The following is a 19,956-nucleotide window of genomic DNA, read 5'->3' as shown; positions in this document are numbered from 1 at the left end:
ATTTAGAAAATATAACAAAAACAGGGCTCCCCCCCCCGGGGGGGGGACTCAACCGTCACCTTTAGTGTAACAACTTCATGGGCGTGTACCAGCACCGTTTTTCTTTCCTAGAAGTAAAAAAGCACCGACCCAAAAACTAAAATGTATAAAACTTGTCTTTGCGCGTGGACGCCAAGCGAAGAAGTCTAGCGAGGGCATTCCCATGCGACGACCCGCCAGCTGGCCCGCATGTGCACCTCTTTTAGTTTTTGTACGTCTAGGGTTATAGCGAGGGGCGTGTCCGCCGCGAGCAGAAGGCAACATGCCGGCTGGGAGGCAGCGGGTCTTGGAAGCCTCTGCGGGGAACGGAGGCAGCGGCTGCCAATGGGTAATCGTTGCGCCAGGTAAAGAACACCTTGCAAAGAGGCGCGGGGAGAGGGCTGCTGCAGCTGTGAAAGGATGGGCTCTTTTTGGGGGGTGGGGGTGGAATCTCTTTGCATTTCAGTGGATGGATCTTCCCTCCCTTGTCCTGAAGTTAAGTTGCCCTCTTGGGGCAACGCGTGTCTGTGTGCGCGCGCGCGCGCGCGTGTGTGTGTGTGTGTATCCCCCTAAAGGCATTTCTGGAGGATTTGATCAGTGCCATAAGGAACAGAAAACATCTCGGCGAGAATTTGCAGAAACGAAACTGGAAGTCACTTCCTGGAGCACTTGGTGCTTTTTTTAAAAAAAGGGAAGGTGGTGGAGCCTGCTAGCAAGATAATGAAAATATGATCGCTTTTTTAAATGAGTTGTGGCCGATAAAGGCCTCGATCCAAAGAGCTGCTCTGACCAGTTACACGTGTCCAAGGGGGTCTAGACATGTTTTCCTCAGTTTACTGCTGTGCTACGTTGGGACAGCTACCATATGGCCCCAGAGGATTTGCTGTTTAGAGCTGGTGTGTGTGTGTGTGTGTGTGTGTCTGTGTGTGTGTGTCTGTGTGTGTGTGTGTGTGTAAAGAGCATAAATATATATACTAAGGGCATCCCTTGGGAGAAAAGCAATGACAAACCTAGACAGCATCTTAAAAAGTAGAGACATCACCTTGCCAACAAAGGTCCATATAGTTAAAGCTATGGTTTTCCCAGTAGTGAGGTATGGAAGTGAAAGCTGGACCATAAAGAAGGCTGATCGCCGAAGAATTGATGCTTTTGAATTATGGTGCTGGAGGAGACTCTTGAGAGTCCCATGGACTGCAAGAAGATCAAACCTCTCCATTCTTAAGGAAATCAGCCCTGAGTGCTGACTGGAAGGACAGATCCTGAAGCTGAGGTTCCAATACTTTGGCCACCTCCTGAGAAGAGAAGACTCCCTGGAAAAGACCCTGATGTTGGGAAAGATGGAGGGCACAAGGAGAAGGGGACGACAGAGGACAAGGTGGTTGGGCAGTGTTCTCGAAGCTACCAGCATGAGTTTGACCAATCTGCGGGAGGCAGTGGAAGTCAGGAGTGCCTGGCATGCTGTGGTCCATGGGGTCACAAAGAGTTGGACACGACTAAACGACTAAACAACAACAAGGGCATCCCTAAGGTCTTGCTCTAGCATCTCATTGGATCACAGCCATAGTCATACCGGTTTGTCATTCTGTGGCAGTCACAGTCATGAGCGGGAATTCATGGTAAAGCCAGTTCTTTGAATGCAACGGTGGAGACCACTATTAAAATGCTGCAGCATTTGAACTGACTTCTGTGACATGCAGACATTCATTGCAGATTAAAAAAACAACCCGGGGTTTGCCAATATTTGCAATAGGTGGAGAAGATAGGGCAGAGAGGACCTTCTCACAGTTGTGCCCTTCTGTCTGGCACACACATGCACATGCATGTCAACTTGTGTGTGTGTGTGAGTGTGCACAAAGTGTGGGAGGATGAGACACAGGAAGCAAGGGTTTCCTCTTTCTGCCTTCTCCTGTCACTCAAGTTTCCATGTCCTCCTGATCTTCTTCTCAATCTGACCTCTTTCTCCTCCATTTCATCTGCCTCTGAGATGGGATTCTGACCATCTACACATGGCCTGGTGTAGCTAGGATTTATTTTAGGAGGGGCAGGGGTTATGTTGGGGGGAGGGCAGAACCAAGTTATCTGCAATGCAATTGGTCAGTTAATTAAGTATTTTTATTTATTTACTTGATGGGGGAAGCTGCCCTCCTGGCTACGCTCATGAGTCTTTAACATATCAAACTGCAGGAGTGGGAGCCTGCCAGTTAAGACTGTTATCCCATGTGGCAAAACAAACACTCAAATCCCCACAAGGAAAGATCTAGCACATCAGGGAAAGATGTTGTGGTCCAACATGTTTCCTGTTGGTGTGAAGTTTCTTTTATGTCAGGTGACATTCAAGCCCACACAGTATTTTACCACATCACAGCTCTTATTGCTATGTTTTGTTGTGTGTGTAGACTAGGCCTACAACTGTGGGTGATGAGGGCTGCTCCCCTGTCCTGCTTTTTGCCTCTTTTCTCTTCATGTTGGCTGTTGCTGTGCTTTGCACTGCTCTCTCTTTTCTTCTCCTTTCTTCTGCTTTGCCTTCCAGCTTCAGAAAGCATAGAGAGAGCAATGGCTCTGCCTGACTGTGTTTTCAGGTAAAATTAGGATGAGTAGCATGAAATGTTGTGGCAGCTCAGACATACTCTCTCCATTCCTATGAGCTATGATGATGTCGACTTGATGAATCTGAGTGCACAGCTTCTAGATTGCAACCCTGTTTAATAGAAGTCTGTACAATGGTACCTCAGGTTACATACGCTTCAGGTTACAGACTCCGCTAACCCAGAAATATTACCTCAGGTTAAGAACTTTGCTTCAGGATGAGAACAGAAATTGTGCTCTGGCGGCGCGGCGGCAGCGGGAGGCCCCATTAGCTAAAGTGGTGCTTCAGGTTAAGAACAGTTTCAGGTTAAGTACGGACCTCCGGAACGAATTAAGTACTTAACCTGAGGTACCACTGTATTCAGAAGATGGGGCTCACCTGATCTCCTGGGGCAATTCTTACTCTCCACAGATAACTAGGGAAGCCTCAATCATATTTACAGTAACAGTAGTTAGATGTGAATATTTTTAAATATATGAAGGGTATATCTCACTTTGGAATTTAACTTTTTTTCAGAATCTGCTACTAATCTGCCAAAGAAGCCAGGCTCTGAGCCTTTATTTACAAAACTGCGTAATCCAAGTACAGGCAAGTCTGAAATTGTCATTCTTCCCTTACCTTCAAATTTGAATTACAGTTGTACCTTGGTTCTGAAACACCTGTGACCTGAATGTTTTGGCTCCTGAACACCGCAAACCTGGAAGTGAGTATTCCAGTTTGCGAACGCTTTTTGGAAGCTGAACGCCCAACGCGGCTTCTGCAGCTTCCGATTGAGTACAGGAAGCTCCTGCAGCCAATCAGAAGCTGCGCCTTGGCTTTTGAATGTTTCCTGAAGTCAAACGGACTTCCGGAACAGATTCTGTTCGAGAACCAAGGTCCTTTGTAGGCTGAAGCTTTAAAATGATGTGTTAAAAAAGAATAGGGCTTTTTGTCTATTCAGTAAATGTTTTCTGTAAGATTATGTCTGTATGTTTCTGTATGTTGTGAATTATGTTTGGGGGGGCTGAGTTAAGCTGCCAGCTGTTCCTCTGTCCCAGAGCTAATAAAACAATGGCTACATCCAAGGGATATTGTTGTTGACATCCGTCTGTCTCGAGAGACAATAGAGTGTGCCTCTGGGGGTGAATTCAAACCACTGTGTTAGCAGCACGACAAGCCTGGGCAATGTGTATGGAAGTCCTGGGCTGCCCAGATCCATGTCAGATTTCTTTGAAATTAATTCCCAAGGGTCAAAAAGACTGGGATATGTTGATCTCACATGATATCTGTAATAGACTTAGTTCAGACATCATGCCAAACTATAGTTAATACAGGGACACAGGTGGCGCTGTGGGTTAAACCACAGAGCCTAGGGCTTGTCGATCAGAAGGTCGGCGGTTCGAATCTCTGTGAGGGGGTGAGCTTGGTCCCTGCTCCTGCCAACCTAGCAGTTCGAAAGCATGAAGACAAATAGGTAGCACTCCGGCGTAAACAGCGTTTCCGTGCGCTGCTCTGGTTCACCAGAAGCGGTTTAGTCATGCTGGCCACATGACCCGGAAGCTGTCTGTGGACAAACGCCAGCTCCCTCAGCCTATAGAGCGAGATGAGCACTGCAACCCCAGAGTCGTCCACGACTGGAGTTAAGGGTCAGGAGTACCTTTACCTTTATGAGCTGCCTGCTTGTGCACGCAGCTTGAGTCTTCCTTCCCTCTTCCTTTCCTGGAGCAAGGAAACAAACCACAGAGTTGGCTGGCTTGACATTCTGTCCAAACCAGTATTTGTGTTCCAACTCCCCACCCTGAAACAAACCACAGTTGGGGAGCGAAAGCTTATCACTTCTCTCTACATTTAGCATTACATCCAGATGTGATCCCTGCCAAACGATAGTTAAGCTTCCTAAATCATGGGTTGGCACAGGAGTTGTCAACCGTTTTGGACCCATGGGCACATTTGCAAACCAGGGAAACAACGGTGGCCCCACCCCCCCACTTCACCCATTCATGCACAGCAGCCAATTGTTAGCTACAATATAATGCTTCTTTGCAGTCTAAGGGGACTCTGTGGGTACCTGGGATACTCTGTGGGTGCATGAGTTGGCAATCCCTAGTTTCAGTGTGATGCTTAAACTTTTCTATTTGTCTGAGTTTCTTTTGCCCTTAAGGTTTGCATATACTCCGGCATTCTTCTGAGAGTTTACTTTCTTCTTTTGATTGGGGGTGCCTATTGGCAGCTTCAGAAATCCGGAACCAATACCTGTCTCTTCATCGTTTTAACAGGACAAGCAGCCCTTTACTTGTTTGGAAGTGATGGCCGTCAAGTGTTTGAAGTGAAAGCTTTTCATGAAGAATACCGGTCGTGGTTTATAGGCGAAGCTGTTCAACATGGTGAGCAGTGTCCTCTTTCTCCATTTGCAGCCTGATCTTCAAGCAGTGATTCCTCGTTATTTTAGGCATACACAGATTCCTGAGCTACTAGGGCTTAGTTTATCCTCATTTACATGTAACGACCTGGGCGAAGCTTTATGCTTCCATTGCCCTCAATTCAGATCTGTATAAGCATATACACAGGAACAAAGGAAGCTGTCTTACACCAAGTCAGGCCTCCTAGCTCAAAATTGTCTACATGGATTTGCTCCTGGATAAAGAAATACATTTGAGCACCCAAAATCAAATATAACAATATTTTATTTGGGGTGCAGAACCTATTTCTTTATTCAGGGAAAGATTGTCTTTATCAAGGGAAATTACTATTATAATTATTTATCTGTTGTCATGCTTTTTTATATACTTTTAGATGGACGGCTATTATTTGCTACACCAGTGGATCCCTTATTTCTTCTGTTGTTTTACCTTACCAAGGCAGAGAAAGAGGTAGGTAACTAGAAATTTTTAAGGATGACATTATATTGCTTTTCTTCCCAAACAACTGTAAATTAATGCTCTAAAGTAGGTGCTCAAGTGTTGTAGTCAGTAGACTCCGCTACATATTATAATGTATTTGGGTACTACCTGGTTAGGTGGCATGGCTGCCGCTTGAAATGATTAAATCATGTAGAAAACAACTCCGGTAGGGCTTCAAGCCAAACTGGAACATGTATTGCAAGGAAGAAAGATTGGCTATTCCAGAGTTCTGTCCGTAAATCTTGCTAGTGAAAGAGAGAGTACAAAATCTTGTTGCCTTTTGGTCTGCTAATTCTGTTGGTGCATTTTCACCTGCACCATTTGTATTTATCCTTGTATTTATCCTTCACAACAAAGAGTCACTAGGAGTTTAAAATACTGCCTTGTTTTATAAAAAAACGCTTTATTTAAAGACCCTTCATTAAAGAATTCTGTTGCCTTTTTCATCAGTCCGAAATAACTGTTAATGCTTCGCTGTTCTTTAATTTTTTAGCAGCTTTTGGTAGTACCTGTCAGCCATCCATTTCTAGCTGAAATTACCTGGCCATAAAAAAACAAAAAAAAAATCTTCTGGCAAAATATTTTTGAATCACTTTGATCTATTCACCATTTTGATTTATCTTCCCTTTTTCCAGCAGGGAAAGTTTCAGCCTTTGGATCAGTTCCTGGTAGACGAAGAGTTCTCTTCCTGTGCAATGTTGCTAAATTGCAAGAACATTGTGCAATATGTTCACCACCTAGTAGATGAAAAAGGTAAAAGATCTGACAAATAAAACGAACAAGCAGCATTTGAGACAGGTTTTACAGTCCTTTGTCAGTTCATGATGTTAGGCCAGTGAAGGTTTGTCACAGTCAGCCTTCCCGGGGCTTCACAAGCCATACATGCAGTAATAACTCCCAGTGAACCATGTCAAACTATAGAGGGTCTGTATGAGAGAGGCCACTGAACGCAGAGTATTCATACTTTCACGACAGTTTCTGCAATTGTGAATGCCAGGAATGTAAGCTGAAACTCTGAGTGTGTTCAACATGCCCAAGTTGTAGAGGGAGGGGCTGTAGCTTAATTAGTAGTAGAGTACATTTTTTGCATGCACATGGTCCCCGGTTCAGTCCCTGACATCTGTAGATAAGACTGGAAGAGAGCCCTCTCTGAAACACAGGAGAGCCCTGCCAGTTAATGAGCAAAATAGACCAATGCTTATAAGGTTGTGTATGTATATGTATATGTATATGTACAGTGCTTTTTTCTAGGGGTACACAGGGGTACGCATACCCCTAAACATTTTGTGAATCTAACGGGAGAAGAAACTAATTTTTTTAAATAAAAAAATTAGCGTCTTCTCTAGCACAGTGAATCATCAGTTCCATTGCTACCTCTGATGACGGCCTCATTTCCTGGCCTGGTGTTTCCTGAATCTCAGATGGAAGTGAGCGTTTAATGTGTGAAGTAGGAGTTGGAATCTAGCACGGTGATTGGTTGGTTTCGTTGTATTTACTGTATTTATTTACCCCGATTTGGATTATAAAATGGTGATTTTCTTGAGAGTACCCGTGAACATTTCTTTAAAGAAAAAAAGCACTGTATATGTATATGTGTGTGTGTGTTTATAAATGTGTTCACTGGTAATCTTGTACAGATGCTGAAATAGCATATCTACTGCAATGTCTTATTTCATGTCAGAGCGGTATATATATTCAACAAACAAATAAATAAATAAATAAATGTATGTCACGAAAGTACAAACCTAAATACGAGGTGACTCTTTTTGTCTCAGAAATAGGTGGCAGAAAATTTTATAAATACAGCGAGGAGAAAGCACTGAAGTGGCTAAAGAAGAAGGTATCTTTATGTTAAAAGAGTTTCTTTTCTATTGTGATGAATTCTGAATATTACATGTTGCCTTGTACAAAAGCAAGGGACTATAGTTAAAACTGAAAACGTGTAACAGTGCTATGAGGATGCAGCCGATTTCTAAGGACCTTCCTTTTCTTTACCTGCACTATTGGATGCCTTAGTTACACCAGACCGGAAGGAACCTTCCCAGTAAGTGTCCCATGTTCCTATGTAATTTCTGGGACGGATTAGATATCAGTAGTTGTCAGTAATTTCCTGCACATTATCCCAAACTCCACCTCCACCTGCCTCCGCTTTGTGACTGGCTCAACCCTTGGGCAGCCATTTTGTGACTGGTGGACTTCCGCAATTTTCAGCCAATTCATGTGGAACCATGGGGGTGCAAACTTTTGAGATCTGCCGCTTTAGTTAAGCACAGAAGGCATTGAGATTGTCGTAAAATAAAACAATGAAATACAGTGGTACCTCGGGTTACAAACACCTCGGGTTACAAACACTTCGGGTTACAGACTCCGCTAACCCGGAAGTAGTACCTCAGGTTAAGAACTTTACCTCAGGATGAGAACAGAAATCGTGCAGCGGCGGCAGGAGACCCCATTAGCTAAAGTGGTACCTCAGGTTAAGAACGGTATCAGGTTAAGAACGGACCTCCGGAACAAATAAAGTTCGTAACCAGAGGTACCACTGTAGCGAAATTGCTGCTTATCTGATGTTTCTGCCTCTGATGGGTGTGTTTTCCTCCTTCCAATTTGTAAAGTACGTACATGTGCTCTCATGCTGCACTCGATTCAGCACTTAGAAAATATGACGCTCCTGAACTAAGTTTCACATTTGCTTTGCATAGTTACTTGTCTGAAAATAAAAGGGGGGCATTCAGATGTAATGCAGGATTTTCCCTCTCCTCTCCCCTCTCTCTTCACATTTTCTGTGAGCAGCATAAGCTGCAATCCACTTACTCATAGACTCATAGTTGGAAGGGATCCAGGGGTCATCTAGTCCAACCCCCTGCAATGCAGGAATCTTGGCTAAAGCATCCATGACAGACAGCCTTCCAGCTTCTGCTTAAAATCCCCACTTTTTCTGCTGTAGTTGTGCTAGCTTAGTTGTGATCACAAATGGAATACCTCAGTAGACTTTGCTGCAGTAGGAAAAAAAGTTTGGTTAGGAAAACTTTTAAAAAGTGTATCCATAATTTGCTAAGTTTGTAGCTATTTTAACAGTAAATTGTATGCCGTAAATGCAGTCCTCTGTGATTTTCTCCTGAGCAGTTACATTTTACACGAATGGAAATGTCTCAGGAGTGCCACTTTTTTCTTGCACAATTCTCATTCATCCCACCAAAAGGGGGTTTATTTGGGCAACCGTAGAAGATTGCGACCCATGTCAGTATGGTAGCAGGTACAAACGTGTGCTAGATTTCAGTTCGTAGGTTCAGGGTTTGGCTTTGGTGGTACATTGCATGTACGCACAATGGCAGCGATGATAAGCCCTTCTGTTTTGTGGCTTTTGTCAGGTCGACCAGACTGTCAAAGTGTTAAAAGACAATGACATACCTGTGGGTGGAAAGGTGCAGTCTGCTACATTTATCAGCGGCAAACAGAACACGGATGCCACTGAAGGTAAGGGGATTTAGGTCCCAAGTGAAATATAAAACATTTATGCTGGTAAGATTTGTACAGTACTTAATTTGTTCGCATACATGATTTCCGGCGGCGCGGCGGCAGCAGGAGGCCTCATTAGCTAAAGTGCTGCTTCAGGTTAAGAACAGTTTCAGGTTAAGAATGGACCTCCGGAACGAATTAAGTACTTAACCCGAGGTACCACTGTATTTACATTTTCCTTACTGTAACAACTCCCATATGACATCAGCTTGTGTGTTGCACTTTCCCCTTCTTCACTTAGTTGCTTTTCCAGGCATTCTTTTCAGTTTCTCCTAACTTTTTTTTTTGTGTGTAGTGTTTTTATAGTCATCAGGCCACTCCTGCTAAACACTGACAGTGGCCACAATGCACCCATCTCCCTCCCCAAAACTAGTTGATGTTCCCAGCACTGCTATCCTTTTGAGGCAAAACAGATAATATTTGCTACATAACTTTATAGCCAGTTTTATGCCTTCAGGAGTATTCAGTTGGAAAGAGAAGAGAAGGTCAGACAGGGAGAAATAACCCATCTGGTTGCCTGGGCTTATGAAACCAATAGGGAACATTTGCATGGCCATCTGTGTGGTTTTCCATCCCTTTCCAATTTTATTTTTTCCCAAGACACAACCAATACGAACCTGACAACCATTGCTGCATTTTAATTATGAGTGACAGTCGGGACGTACCGTATTTTTCGGACGCACCTAGTTTTTGGAGGAGGAAAACAAGAAAAACAATATTCTGAATCTCAGAAGCCAGAACAGCAAGAGGGATCGCTGTGCAGTGAAAGCAGCAATCCCTCTTGCTGTTCTGGCTTCTGGGATAGCTGCGCAGCCTGCATTCGCTCCATAAGACGCACACACATTTCCCCTTACTTTTTAGGAGGGGAAAAGTGAGTCTTATAGAGCAAAAAATAGGGTAAGTACTGCTGGCATGGTGCAAGGTGTCTATAGCATTCGGTGTCTGTTCTTTGCAAGTATTGATTCCGTTTAGGGCAGGTGTGAAAAGCCTTTGGCCCTCCCAACTGTTGCGGGACTTCAACTCCCATCAGCCCTAACCATTGGCCATGCTTGCTGAGGGTCAGCGGTTGCCCACATCTGGTTTAGGTCAAAGGGTGTGTGAGATGCACTGATGGGAACACCACGAAACTAAAGGTGCTGATCACTCATCACAGATAGAAGTGGTAAACCTGGGGCAGTGTTAATTAGGAGACTGAGCATTCTAAAGGAGAGATGTTTTATAGCATTTATTTTGTTTTTCTTTCAGAGGACTATATTCGCTATGCTCATGGTTTAATAACTGAATATATTTCTGAAGAGCTGAGTACTGCACTAGCTCAGTATTTGAGGTGAGTGTACAAGCTTTATGTTGTAAGGGATAACTTTGATGACAATGACTGATTCCCCCCCACGCTTTAGCTCTTTATATACAGTGGTACCTCGGGCTACATACGCTTCAGGTTACAGACTCTGCTAAACCAGAAATAGTGCTTCAGGTTAAGAACTTCAGGATGAGAACAGAAATTGTGCTCTGGCAGCACGGCGGCAGCAGGAGGCCCCATTAGCTAAAGTGGTGCTTCAGGTTAAGAACAGTTTCAGGTTAAGAACGGACCTCCGGAACGAATTAAGTACTTAACCCGAGGTACCACTGTATTAGGTGGAAAGGATCCATCTGTGTCTGTAATTTTCTTATCCCAGGCCACACAGCCTTTCGAGACACACTCCTCCTCAGCACTCACAGGTCCTTCTTTACACCCCCACTAGAATATTTTTTGTACATAATACATTTCCTCCTAATGCTACTTTTATGTTTTTTAGTCTTCCTGCCCACTGCTTACATCATTTGATTATTCGGTTGCATCTGAATTAATATTTGTTGTCATTTGGCTTTGGCATTTTTGTTTCGGAACTGACACACAGGGAATACAGCTTTGAAATAAAAGTAGAATTCTTATTTTTTTGTGTGTGGTGCATGGCTGTTCTATCCCAGAAGTTTTTATTAAAGTTTTCACAATGCAATCAAATTATATCTAGAACAAATGAAGTCAGAGAGAGAGAGAGAGAGAGAGAGAGAGAGAGAGAGAGAGAGAGAGAAAGAGACAGCAAAAGCCAAGAGAGGAAGGCAAAAGAAGAAAGAAAGGAGAGGATTGAAGATTAGGGTAAAACTCGAATACAGGGCTATATATATATATATATATATATATATATATATATTCCAGTTTTACCCTAGTCTTCAATCCACATGCAAAAAGTGAGTATCCCCAGGCTCCCACCCTGATAAAAACCCACTCTTGCTTGTCTCCCACACAAAGACTTCAAAATAAATAGATAAAATATTCTAGCTTGATAGTTCTAAAATTTGACTTCCTTAACCTCTTTTCTTTTTTGTTTTGCTTTCCAGGCTCCCACAGATTGCAAGTCCTCCGGCGGAGCCAGCATCCAAGGTAATGAATATTTAGGTACTGCTGGATACATACCGTTTTCATGCAGTTATGCCCTGTGTTCCTTCCATCACGGAACTTGAGGGCAGTTTTTATGGGGGTTTCAGGCAGATCCCTGTTCAGGCATTGGCCAGACTCAGGTGAGCTTATCCTCAGCGAGGTGGTTGCATCATGAGCCTTCAGACCATGGTCTGGAACCCTGGAGATGGTGAAAAAGAAACGCTGTACCAGAGCAATCCTTAGATGAGAGGAAGTCAAGTCTTGAAATACTTCTTTTCCCATTGATAACAAACTCCCCACCCCCATTGATAACTGGGCTTTTTTAAAGCATCGAGCTGAAAGCATGAAACAGTGTCACAGTGTTCGGCAAGATGTAAGAAGAATGTGCAGTTATTTTTAATCACAGTCATTTTAACCACCAATCAAATGAGGAAGACCTTTCAAATTGACTGGTACGTAGAGTATATGTTGGCAATGAAGTGCTACAATTATGCCTATGGTTTTCAAAGCAGGAGTTATACGGATGCATGCATGATGAGAAAATACACTTGTGTCTTTTGTATTAATGTCCTTGGCCTCTCACTTCCCCAGGTCCATACTACTTCCACTTTTCAGATCTCTGCTTCCTCTGCTCATAGTCTTCTTCCTTTATCCAACCATTCTCACTCAGCATTTTCCCCACCTCTGCTTGCATGTTCTGCAATCGGCTTTCCCACTTAATCTAGAGGACAGGCGATACTGCTTTGGATAACTTTATCACCATTGCTCACATTAAGCCTGAACGTTTTTTGTTTACGCTGAAGATCAGTGTATGCAATACACTGTGAGTTTTATGGAGCAAATCCTCACTCTAACATTGCAGAAAAGGAAATTATCAGATGCGCCCGTGGAAGCAGAAGAGGATTACACCAAGTTTAATACTAGTGATCTGAAAAGCAAAAAGGTGAGTTGTATATCGCTTTTCCCACTAGCTTTTTGACTAGCAGCCTCATTTTCTTGTAGGATGCTACTTTACACAGGAGAAAGTAGAATGCATACTCTAAGCATGTACAGTACATTCTATCCAGTGCCATTTTTCCAGAAAAAGGGGTGTCAGAACTCACCATGAACACCTCCCTCATTCTCTTAGAATGGCAATGGCATCTACCTGAGAGGTACCAGAATTGAGTTCCAGGAAGTTCCGGCTGATAAAAAGCCCTAATTCTGTATGTGAGGAAAAAACCCATTAAGTTTTAGAATAGTATATTCTAACTAGTTCAAGAAATGGTGAAAATATTGGTGGCGGGAATTTAAAAGGCTTTCATGGCTATCCAGGACTAAAGAACTTGTAAAGCCTTTAATAACTCTGCTACAGCAGTATCCTGGAATGTTGAATCCATTCCCTGAGTTCCTCCACCCACAGTGGGCCACTTTAAGCAAGGGGTGTGAGAGAGAGGCTCCGCCCATCTGTCAGTCACCTGACATCACTATGACATCAGGTGACCCATTTTTCCTTCATAGCACAGCTTGAGGCCAAGCCTTGCTATAAAGGAAAAGCAAAGTCCTGCTTTCAGCACAGGTCAATTGCTCTATGGAGTTCCCATTGGGGAAGTCCATAGCACAGCTGATTCCATTGTTGGTGACAGCAAGCCTCCCTAAGTTAAGGAACAATTTGCTAACATATTCACCCCGAGCATTTAGGATGTTTGTGACATCAAGGCTTAGGGCTGGAGCGTACATTACAGGTGACACTCTTAGCTTAGTAAAAAGGAACTCGAGAATCACACACAGTACAAAATTTTGGAGCAGGCATAGTACAGTATTTAAGATGTGGAAAGAGTTGAGTAGTCTGCATAATTCAGTTCAGTTTACTCATGAAAGATGTTGGATAACCTGAGAAACACAGATTTTCAAGATGAGGAATTTCCAGCAGCGACAGTAGTCTAATTTTACTTCTTCATTTAACCTTTTTTAATATATATATATATATATATATATATATATATATATATATATATATATACTATCCTTCATCACAAGAGCTCAGGGTGGTTCACTGCATGTGTGGATGTGCATTAAAGATGTGTATATTAATCTTTGTTTTTACTGTAGCATTTCTGCGATAAAAAAACCATGCATTTAACTTCAGTGTATTCCCAGCATGATCAGGATTCTGGTGTCTGATGTTTTCATTAATGTTTGTGCCGTCTAACTGATGAAACATCCCACCTATCTAAATGTGAAGAAATGTTGTCCGGATCAGGCCAAATGTCAACTTTTTATATTAGCCAGATCTGCAAACCATGTGATTACATTTATCAAATTATCCCCCAGATAAAATATTTAGGCACATGGTGTGAAGGGATATACAATAGCTAAAGGATATGTGTGGGTTTTGCTTGATAGGCATGTGACGTTGCGTGGAAACTTTACTTTAGTCTAACCTTTTCCTCTGTTCTTATTTCCAGGCAAACAGTAAGATGTCAGCTGCTCAAAAGGCCCTGGCAAAAGTTGACAAGAGTGGCATGAAAACAATGTCTTCTTTCTTTAGTTCAAAAACTAAAACAACAAAATGAGACTTTTGATACAGTAATTATTTTTGTATAGGCCAGCTTCTTTTTCACTTCTTCCCTTCATCCCCCCCCCCCCCCAAGTTTTCAGATATCCCTTTACTTAAAGTTAGGGCTCAAAAATAGAAACAGTACTGTGAAAGTTAATATTGTGTAAAACAAAGTCAGGATAGCCTGTTGTAGTTCCCACTGGGAAAGCTAATTGTGGTAATTTATCATATCAGCCAATATGCTTGTTTATTTAGCACTGTTAAGCTATAAGGTGTACATTGCAATGTAATGAGGTAAAATAAATTCATTTCTGAAACAGATATTTCTTGTTTCTTGTCTTTTTAATGGATGGGGATTAGGGAAATGCCAAATGTTTCCTCCTTTTTTTAAAAAAACTTGAACTGGGTTTTCCCCCCCAAATGGTTTTTGTTGAATTTCAAAATATTAACAAATACAAAGTGCGGGGGAAATAAGTTTCTAACGCATACAAAAACTAAAGAAAATAAGAGTCATTAGGATATAAGAGCACATTTTTTAAAATCACTTTTCAGTTTTAAGAATTAATGATATACTAATACTAGACAAATTCTAATACACTTTGCCATTAACATGGCAGCATTTTGCTTGAGCTGGATTTTTTGTTAGCTGTTATGCTTCAGTGTATGGTTAATCTCAGTTTCTCAAGAAAAGTGATGTGAAACATGATTAAACATGTTTTCTCCATGTTGTGAGTGATCCTTGCTTCAAGAATATCAGTGATTCTTTCTGTGCAATAAGGATAATTTTAAGGGACATCGTTTTAGAGAGTCTGCTGATTTAAACATAAAGGTTTATTAAAGAGAGTTGGACACTTATTGGAAGAAAGTCTCATATACAGTTACACAAGCTGAGGTTGGAGACATCTCCTCATTAGCTAGAATGGAAAAGTAGCTCTCAGCAAGACTACAAGTTGGCCAAATAATTTTCCATATAGTGACAGTGGATCACGTCCAATGTTGCTGTTCTGGTAAAACAGCTTGTGCAACCGAACTTTCCTCTCCCCTGTAGCTCCTCCCTCCATCAGTGCATCTTCAAAATCTGTCCCAGCGGGTTAGAGGACCCTCCAGAACAGTTTTCCCCCTGCCAATCTAAAATGGCACACATTTTGTGTGGGAGTAAATTTATCAGGAAAGATGGGTGTGGGTGTGTACACACCCACACACCGTATTTTTCTGTGTCTAAGACTAGGTTTCCCCCCCCTTAAAAATAATGTCAAAAATTAGGGGGCGCCTTATACATGCCGCCATCTCGCCCGATTTTCTTAAATCTGAGTCCCCCAAAATAGGCGGTGTCTTATACATGGGGGCGTCCTATAGACGGAAAAGTACGGTGTGTGTGTGTGTTAAAACAGAAGCCAGTAACAATGTTGTTAAACTGACTCTGTTCATTCAAACAGAGGAACACCGATACAGTTGTCATGAATCCATTTTCAGCAGAGCCCCTCGTTTACTAAAAGGTGGCATTTTTGTTGGGGTGTGTGTGTGGGTGGGTGTTTTAGGTTATTTTTAAAAATTGTGCCAAATGTACCAAAATACTTATGGGAAAAAGAGCAGTTTGCTGTTTGAAACTGACTTAGAAATACAATGTTACAAAAAAATGTAAAATGGTGCCTAAAAGCAATAAAATCCAATAGCAATAAAAGAAAGGAAAACAGTAAAAAGTATTTTAAAAAATATTGTTAAACTGACTGAACTGTCAAAATCAAAGTGTTACAAATACATTCATTGACAAATCATCTGGGTAATAATATTTATAGATGTGCTTTTTTCTTTCACTAGATGCCTGCTCGTCACCAGAGGAAGAGATGAAGGGAATGAAAGGAAATGTGGATGCCTTGTTTTAATGTGGAACATTCCTAAAGCCATTTTAAAGAAATGCAAATTGTATTGTTAGAGACTGTTATCTAGGTGAGATTCGCTGGTAGAGCTGGAATTTGATGAGGTCAATTTCCCTTCTGGTATGTGGTTGGGATCTCTTGCTTGAAGTTCTAGATTTTGATCTAGTACAATTATTCCTTGTCCTTTGAGCATTTCTGGCTTGGTGTACCTTGTCCGCTTACTGCTGTCTGCTTTCAGCAAATGTATTGAGGGGCTTGACCACATGTGAGCATTATTTATCTGTTAATCCACTTTCCCCCATCCAAATTAACTTGGAGTATTCCACACTTGTGCATACTTGAATTTGTTTCTGAGGAGAAACCAGTCTTTCACATTCATACTGGTAGGAGCTTCCTTTTCTGTTTGAACCTGTCTTCTCATTTGTTATTATGCCAATTAAGTAACAACAGGGAACGCGCACAGATAGCTGTGCACCTTGGGATTTTTATTTATTTGAAACATCTGCATAAGAAGTGTGCAGTAGGCATAGCCAGGCAATTGTAAATTTGCTTGTGCAGTTTTCTGGTTTCAGCAAATCTGATGGTTCAGTATTATACACACACAAAGGAGGAGAGGCTAATGCTAGTGCCATTTCCTTGTGCACTTTTCTGGTTTTGTGCAAATCTGAGGGATCAAAAGGATAAAAATATCCTCCCTTCAGGAATGTACCAGAAATAGTTACAAGAAAAGAAATGAAAAGACGGAGGAAGCAGTGGGGTGGAAGGGGGTTAGCCAAAAGTGACAATTTATCCATCCACCCCAAACTACCAAAACAAATTATTTGTGACCCTGAATGGAGTGGTTTGGAATCCAATTTCCAGCAATTTACCAATCAAGATTTGTATTATTTGAGGGTAACGTTCTGGTACTACACAAATTATGTGTGAACGCAAACCTACAGCAAACTCTGGCGTGGGCGAGCTTTAGATAATACTGTTTAATCTTATTAAGGGCTTATATAGGTAATTTATTTTCCTTTCTGAAAAAGCACAACATCTAACCCTTGTGCCTATGGGAGGAAAGGTAACTGAAGGACCACTTGCTCCCAAATAAACTTGCCTTCAAAATGGAGGCAGATGACAACAAGAGACAGTGCCTTTTCTGTGGTGGTTCCCTGGTTGGGGGAAACTCAGAGATACTTGGCTTATGCCTGCTTCACTAACTTCCTGAACTTTGAAAGGTTGATATATTATTACTGTTTCTTGCACTACTTGTACTACTGTTCTGATGGCTGGGTGTGTGCTTTTCTTCTTCTTTATTTTTAGCAATTTAATGTTAATAATGTGGGTGTTTTTTACTTTTTTATTGGGTTTCTGCCATGTAAACCTCTGTTGAAAGTTGATATGTCAATTTTAAAAAGTTGTTTAATGAAACGGGGACTATGCAAAGAACCCTTTACCCTGGATTATTCCCTTCACAATAAAGATGCACTTTTCCCTACACGTGATTCCTATCTTCCCTTAAGGCAGGTGTTTTGTTGTGGCGATACTGCACTTTCCTCAAACTCAAATTGCATTATTATTTGAGGAAAATGGAATTTTTAGAAGCTGTGTGCTGTTCCTCTACCCGGTGTACCTTATTTAGAAGAAAGTACAAACCGTAAAACTTCCCATTCTCCTCCACCAGGTCATCTTGTTTAAATGTATGTTTGGTTAATTTTTCTTCAGTTTTTTGGAAGCTATGTCCTGGCTCTGTTTGATAGGACACCTCTATCATCCTAGGCACGTTTATACAGAATTATGTCTTGTGTTCAAGAGGGTTTACTCCTTAGAATGGATTTCAGGCCTAGTATTCTTGGGATATCAGGCACCAAAAAGTGTCTTGTGCAAATTAAAGTTAAAATGTAAGTGAGATGTGCTTTGACAGACCATGGAGAGAATTGCACAGCACATTTTTCCAGTTACAGAGTGGCGTTTGTGTCGTGCAATTCTGTTCAATAGTGATCCAGAGCAGATTCCAATGTATAATTAGCAGAGTAAAAATTTAAACACATTGCAGGATTCCCCCCCCAAAATAGACCAGAGACAATTATATTTCATCCAGCAGAGCTTTACGGCTACTGAAGGCAAATGAGCATAATGGTCACAAATCCAATACATTCAGGATTGGCACTGTCCATAAGAAATCCAGTTGCAGCAGACCTAACTTAAACTTACAATAACCTATAATGAATCTAAACCTTACCACTAAGCATACTATGTACAGAACACCACACCAGAAGGAAAAGAGATAGAAAGCGAAGGAGTACGGCTCCTCCTGAAATTTACCTCAGGAAATGGGAAACACCACAGCTTACCCACCTGCCTAACACCCCAGGAACACCTGGCACACTCATGGCATTAAATAAACAGTGTCAATTGCTGACAGTTTGCTCTAAGAACTCGATAAACTATATGTCTCATCGTTCGTTGAGCACCAGCAGAAGTGGTAAATCTAATTTCAGAAAGTGCCAGGAGCTGGTAATTGGGTCCATGCTGATTCTAAACAAGGGCTTTTGGGAAGGAAAGGTATTGGGCATACTGAATCACAAGAAAGGTGGGAGAGAGATTTTTAGTCTCTAGTGCCACCTGAAAGGCGAGCTAGTGCGCTGCCTGTTGCCCTTTGCTGATTATTAATGCAGCTTCCCTAAGGAAGCCTGAAGAGAAAGTTGTCCATGTGGCATTAAGCCCTTTGTAGTCCCCAAATCGCTGATCAGGAAAAGACTTGCCAACTGCAATTAACGGGGACTTGCTAATGTTTTGACTCTTGAGATGTATGTTTTTAGAACCTGCCTTATTTTTGTAAAATTTTAAACTCATTTTTAAACTGCTTTTAATATTGTATAATAATAATTTTAACATTAATGCTGTGCTTTAATTGCCGTAACCTGCCATGAGACCTTAGGGTGAAGGGCGGATAACAAATTGTAATAATTGTAATAATACAACAACAACAAATTGTAAACAACAACAACAACAACAATTTAAGGGAAAGACTCAGACAGAGGTTTTGTTGTGAATAAAAAAGTAGGGGGGTGGGGTTTTTTTTGCTTTATAGTTTAATTCCATTGTGTCAGATGTGATTATTCATATAAATAAATCTGAGATAATTCATCTTGAATTGTGAGAATGGTGATTAAAGCTAAGCCCTGTTTCTAATGGACATTTTATTGTCTATTGTTCTTTGTTGGTCACTAGTTACCCAAAGGTCTCCAAGCGACTTAGAACACCTTTTAAAACAATCATAAATTTACCATTAAAGAATATATAAGACCCGTATCATTCATCAATTATGTATTTATGCACATACAGACAAACAGCCCCCCCCCCAATCACATAGCTTTGCATAGAAAGGAGAAATGTGCTTCCTGTGGCTTCTCTCATCCTATCCAATGTGGCCAAACATTACAAGAAGGAAAGAAGTTTCAAATGAAATGAAGCCTTTCATGCTTGGCCTGTAAGGAGTGCAAACTCTTTAAGAGAAGGATGAAGTAGACCATTTGTTCTCAGCAAAGCATTGCCTGCCCTTCCTTTGCCGTTTCTTTAATTCATCACACACGGTTACGTTCCAAGCTGTGGTGTAGGTAACATGCAGAAGTTCTCTCCTCCCCCCCCCATTGAGTTTTCATTCCTCATATGACCATTTTTCTAAAACAGGACACAAAGTGCTGAGGGAGTCGCAGTCTCTGACAGATTAGGAAGTGAGACTTCTTTTTTCTGCTGTGAATCCTCTCCGCGGGGAGCATCACTTTCAGCCCCTAACAGGTAACCAGGGAGAAGGAAGCAAAAGGTGCGAGAAAAACAATCAGGAATATTCTAATTTAGAGTCAATTTGTTAGCCATCCTAGAGGTAGCCCCATTATTGTCTGCTGCCGCACGGGAGTACAGTAATTCACATGGGCAATGATAGTTCACGCAATATTCCCCCCCTCCAATTCAGTTCAACTCTCATTTTTGAAAGGGAATGTGCATGTTTCTGCATCTAGGTAATCAAAGCGACAACAGTTCCAAGAGGCAGGGGAAATCAGCAAAAATCCCCCCCCCTCTTTTAAATTTGCATTTTCCACTTTTTTTTTATAACAACAACAACAACAATTTATTAT

The 19,956-nt window shown here is 41.7% G+C and overlaps 2 protein-coding genes across 5 annotated transcripts in view; one reads left to right on the top strand and one right to left on the bottom strand.

Moving 5' to 3' along the window:
* The first annotated feature begins 248 nt into the window (after positions 1-248).
* Positions 249-19,016, top strand: RNASEH2B (ribonuclease H2 subunit B). Of its 4 annotated transcripts, none has more exons than XM_083431792.1 (11): positions 249-383; positions 3,122-3,193; positions 4,861-4,968; positions 5,378-5,454; positions 6,123-6,237; positions 7,260-7,324; positions 8,853-8,958; positions 10,246-10,327; positions 11,380-11,422; positions 12,282-12,362; positions 13,867-14,279. In XM_083431792.1, the coding sequence occupies exons 1-11, from the start codon at positions 302-304 to the stop codon at positions 13,972-13,974; spliced, it is 939 nt and encodes a 312-aa protein (XP_083287918.1). In that variant the 5' UTR covers positions 249-301; the 3' UTR covers positions 13,975-14,279. The 4 variants fall into 4 exon arrangements, with proteins under 4 accessions (XP_083287918.1, XP_083287917.1, XP_083287920.1 ...); XM_083431791.1 differs by having other exon boundaries at positions 6,120-6,237; XM_083431794.1 differs by lacking the exons at positions 12,282-12,362; positions 13,867-14,279 and adding an exon at positions 15,777-19,016.
* Positions 17,160-19,956, bottom strand: part of LOC310673752 (guanylate cyclase soluble subunit beta-2-like) — a gene marked incomplete at its 5' end in the record, with an annotated part of 17,951 nt that continues 15,154 nt past the window's right edge. The window contains one exon of the mRNA XM_083432341.1: positions 17,160-19,611. Coding sequence (XP_083288467.1) covers positions 19,502-19,611 — 110 coding nt within the window. The 3' untranslated portion in view covers positions 17,160-19,501. The remainder of the gene's footprint in view (positions 19,612-19,956) is intronic.

Source organism: Podarcis tiliguerta (genome assembly GCF_965153285.1).
Source record: "Podarcis tiliguerta genome assembly, chromosome: 3".
NCBI classification, from domain to species: domain Eukaryota; kingdom Metazoa; phylum Chordata; class Lepidosauria; order Squamata; family Lacertidae; genus Podarcis; species Podarcis tiliguerta.
Note: the sequence above shows the minus strand (reverse complement) of the source record. Positions and strands in the feature narration are given on the sequence as shown.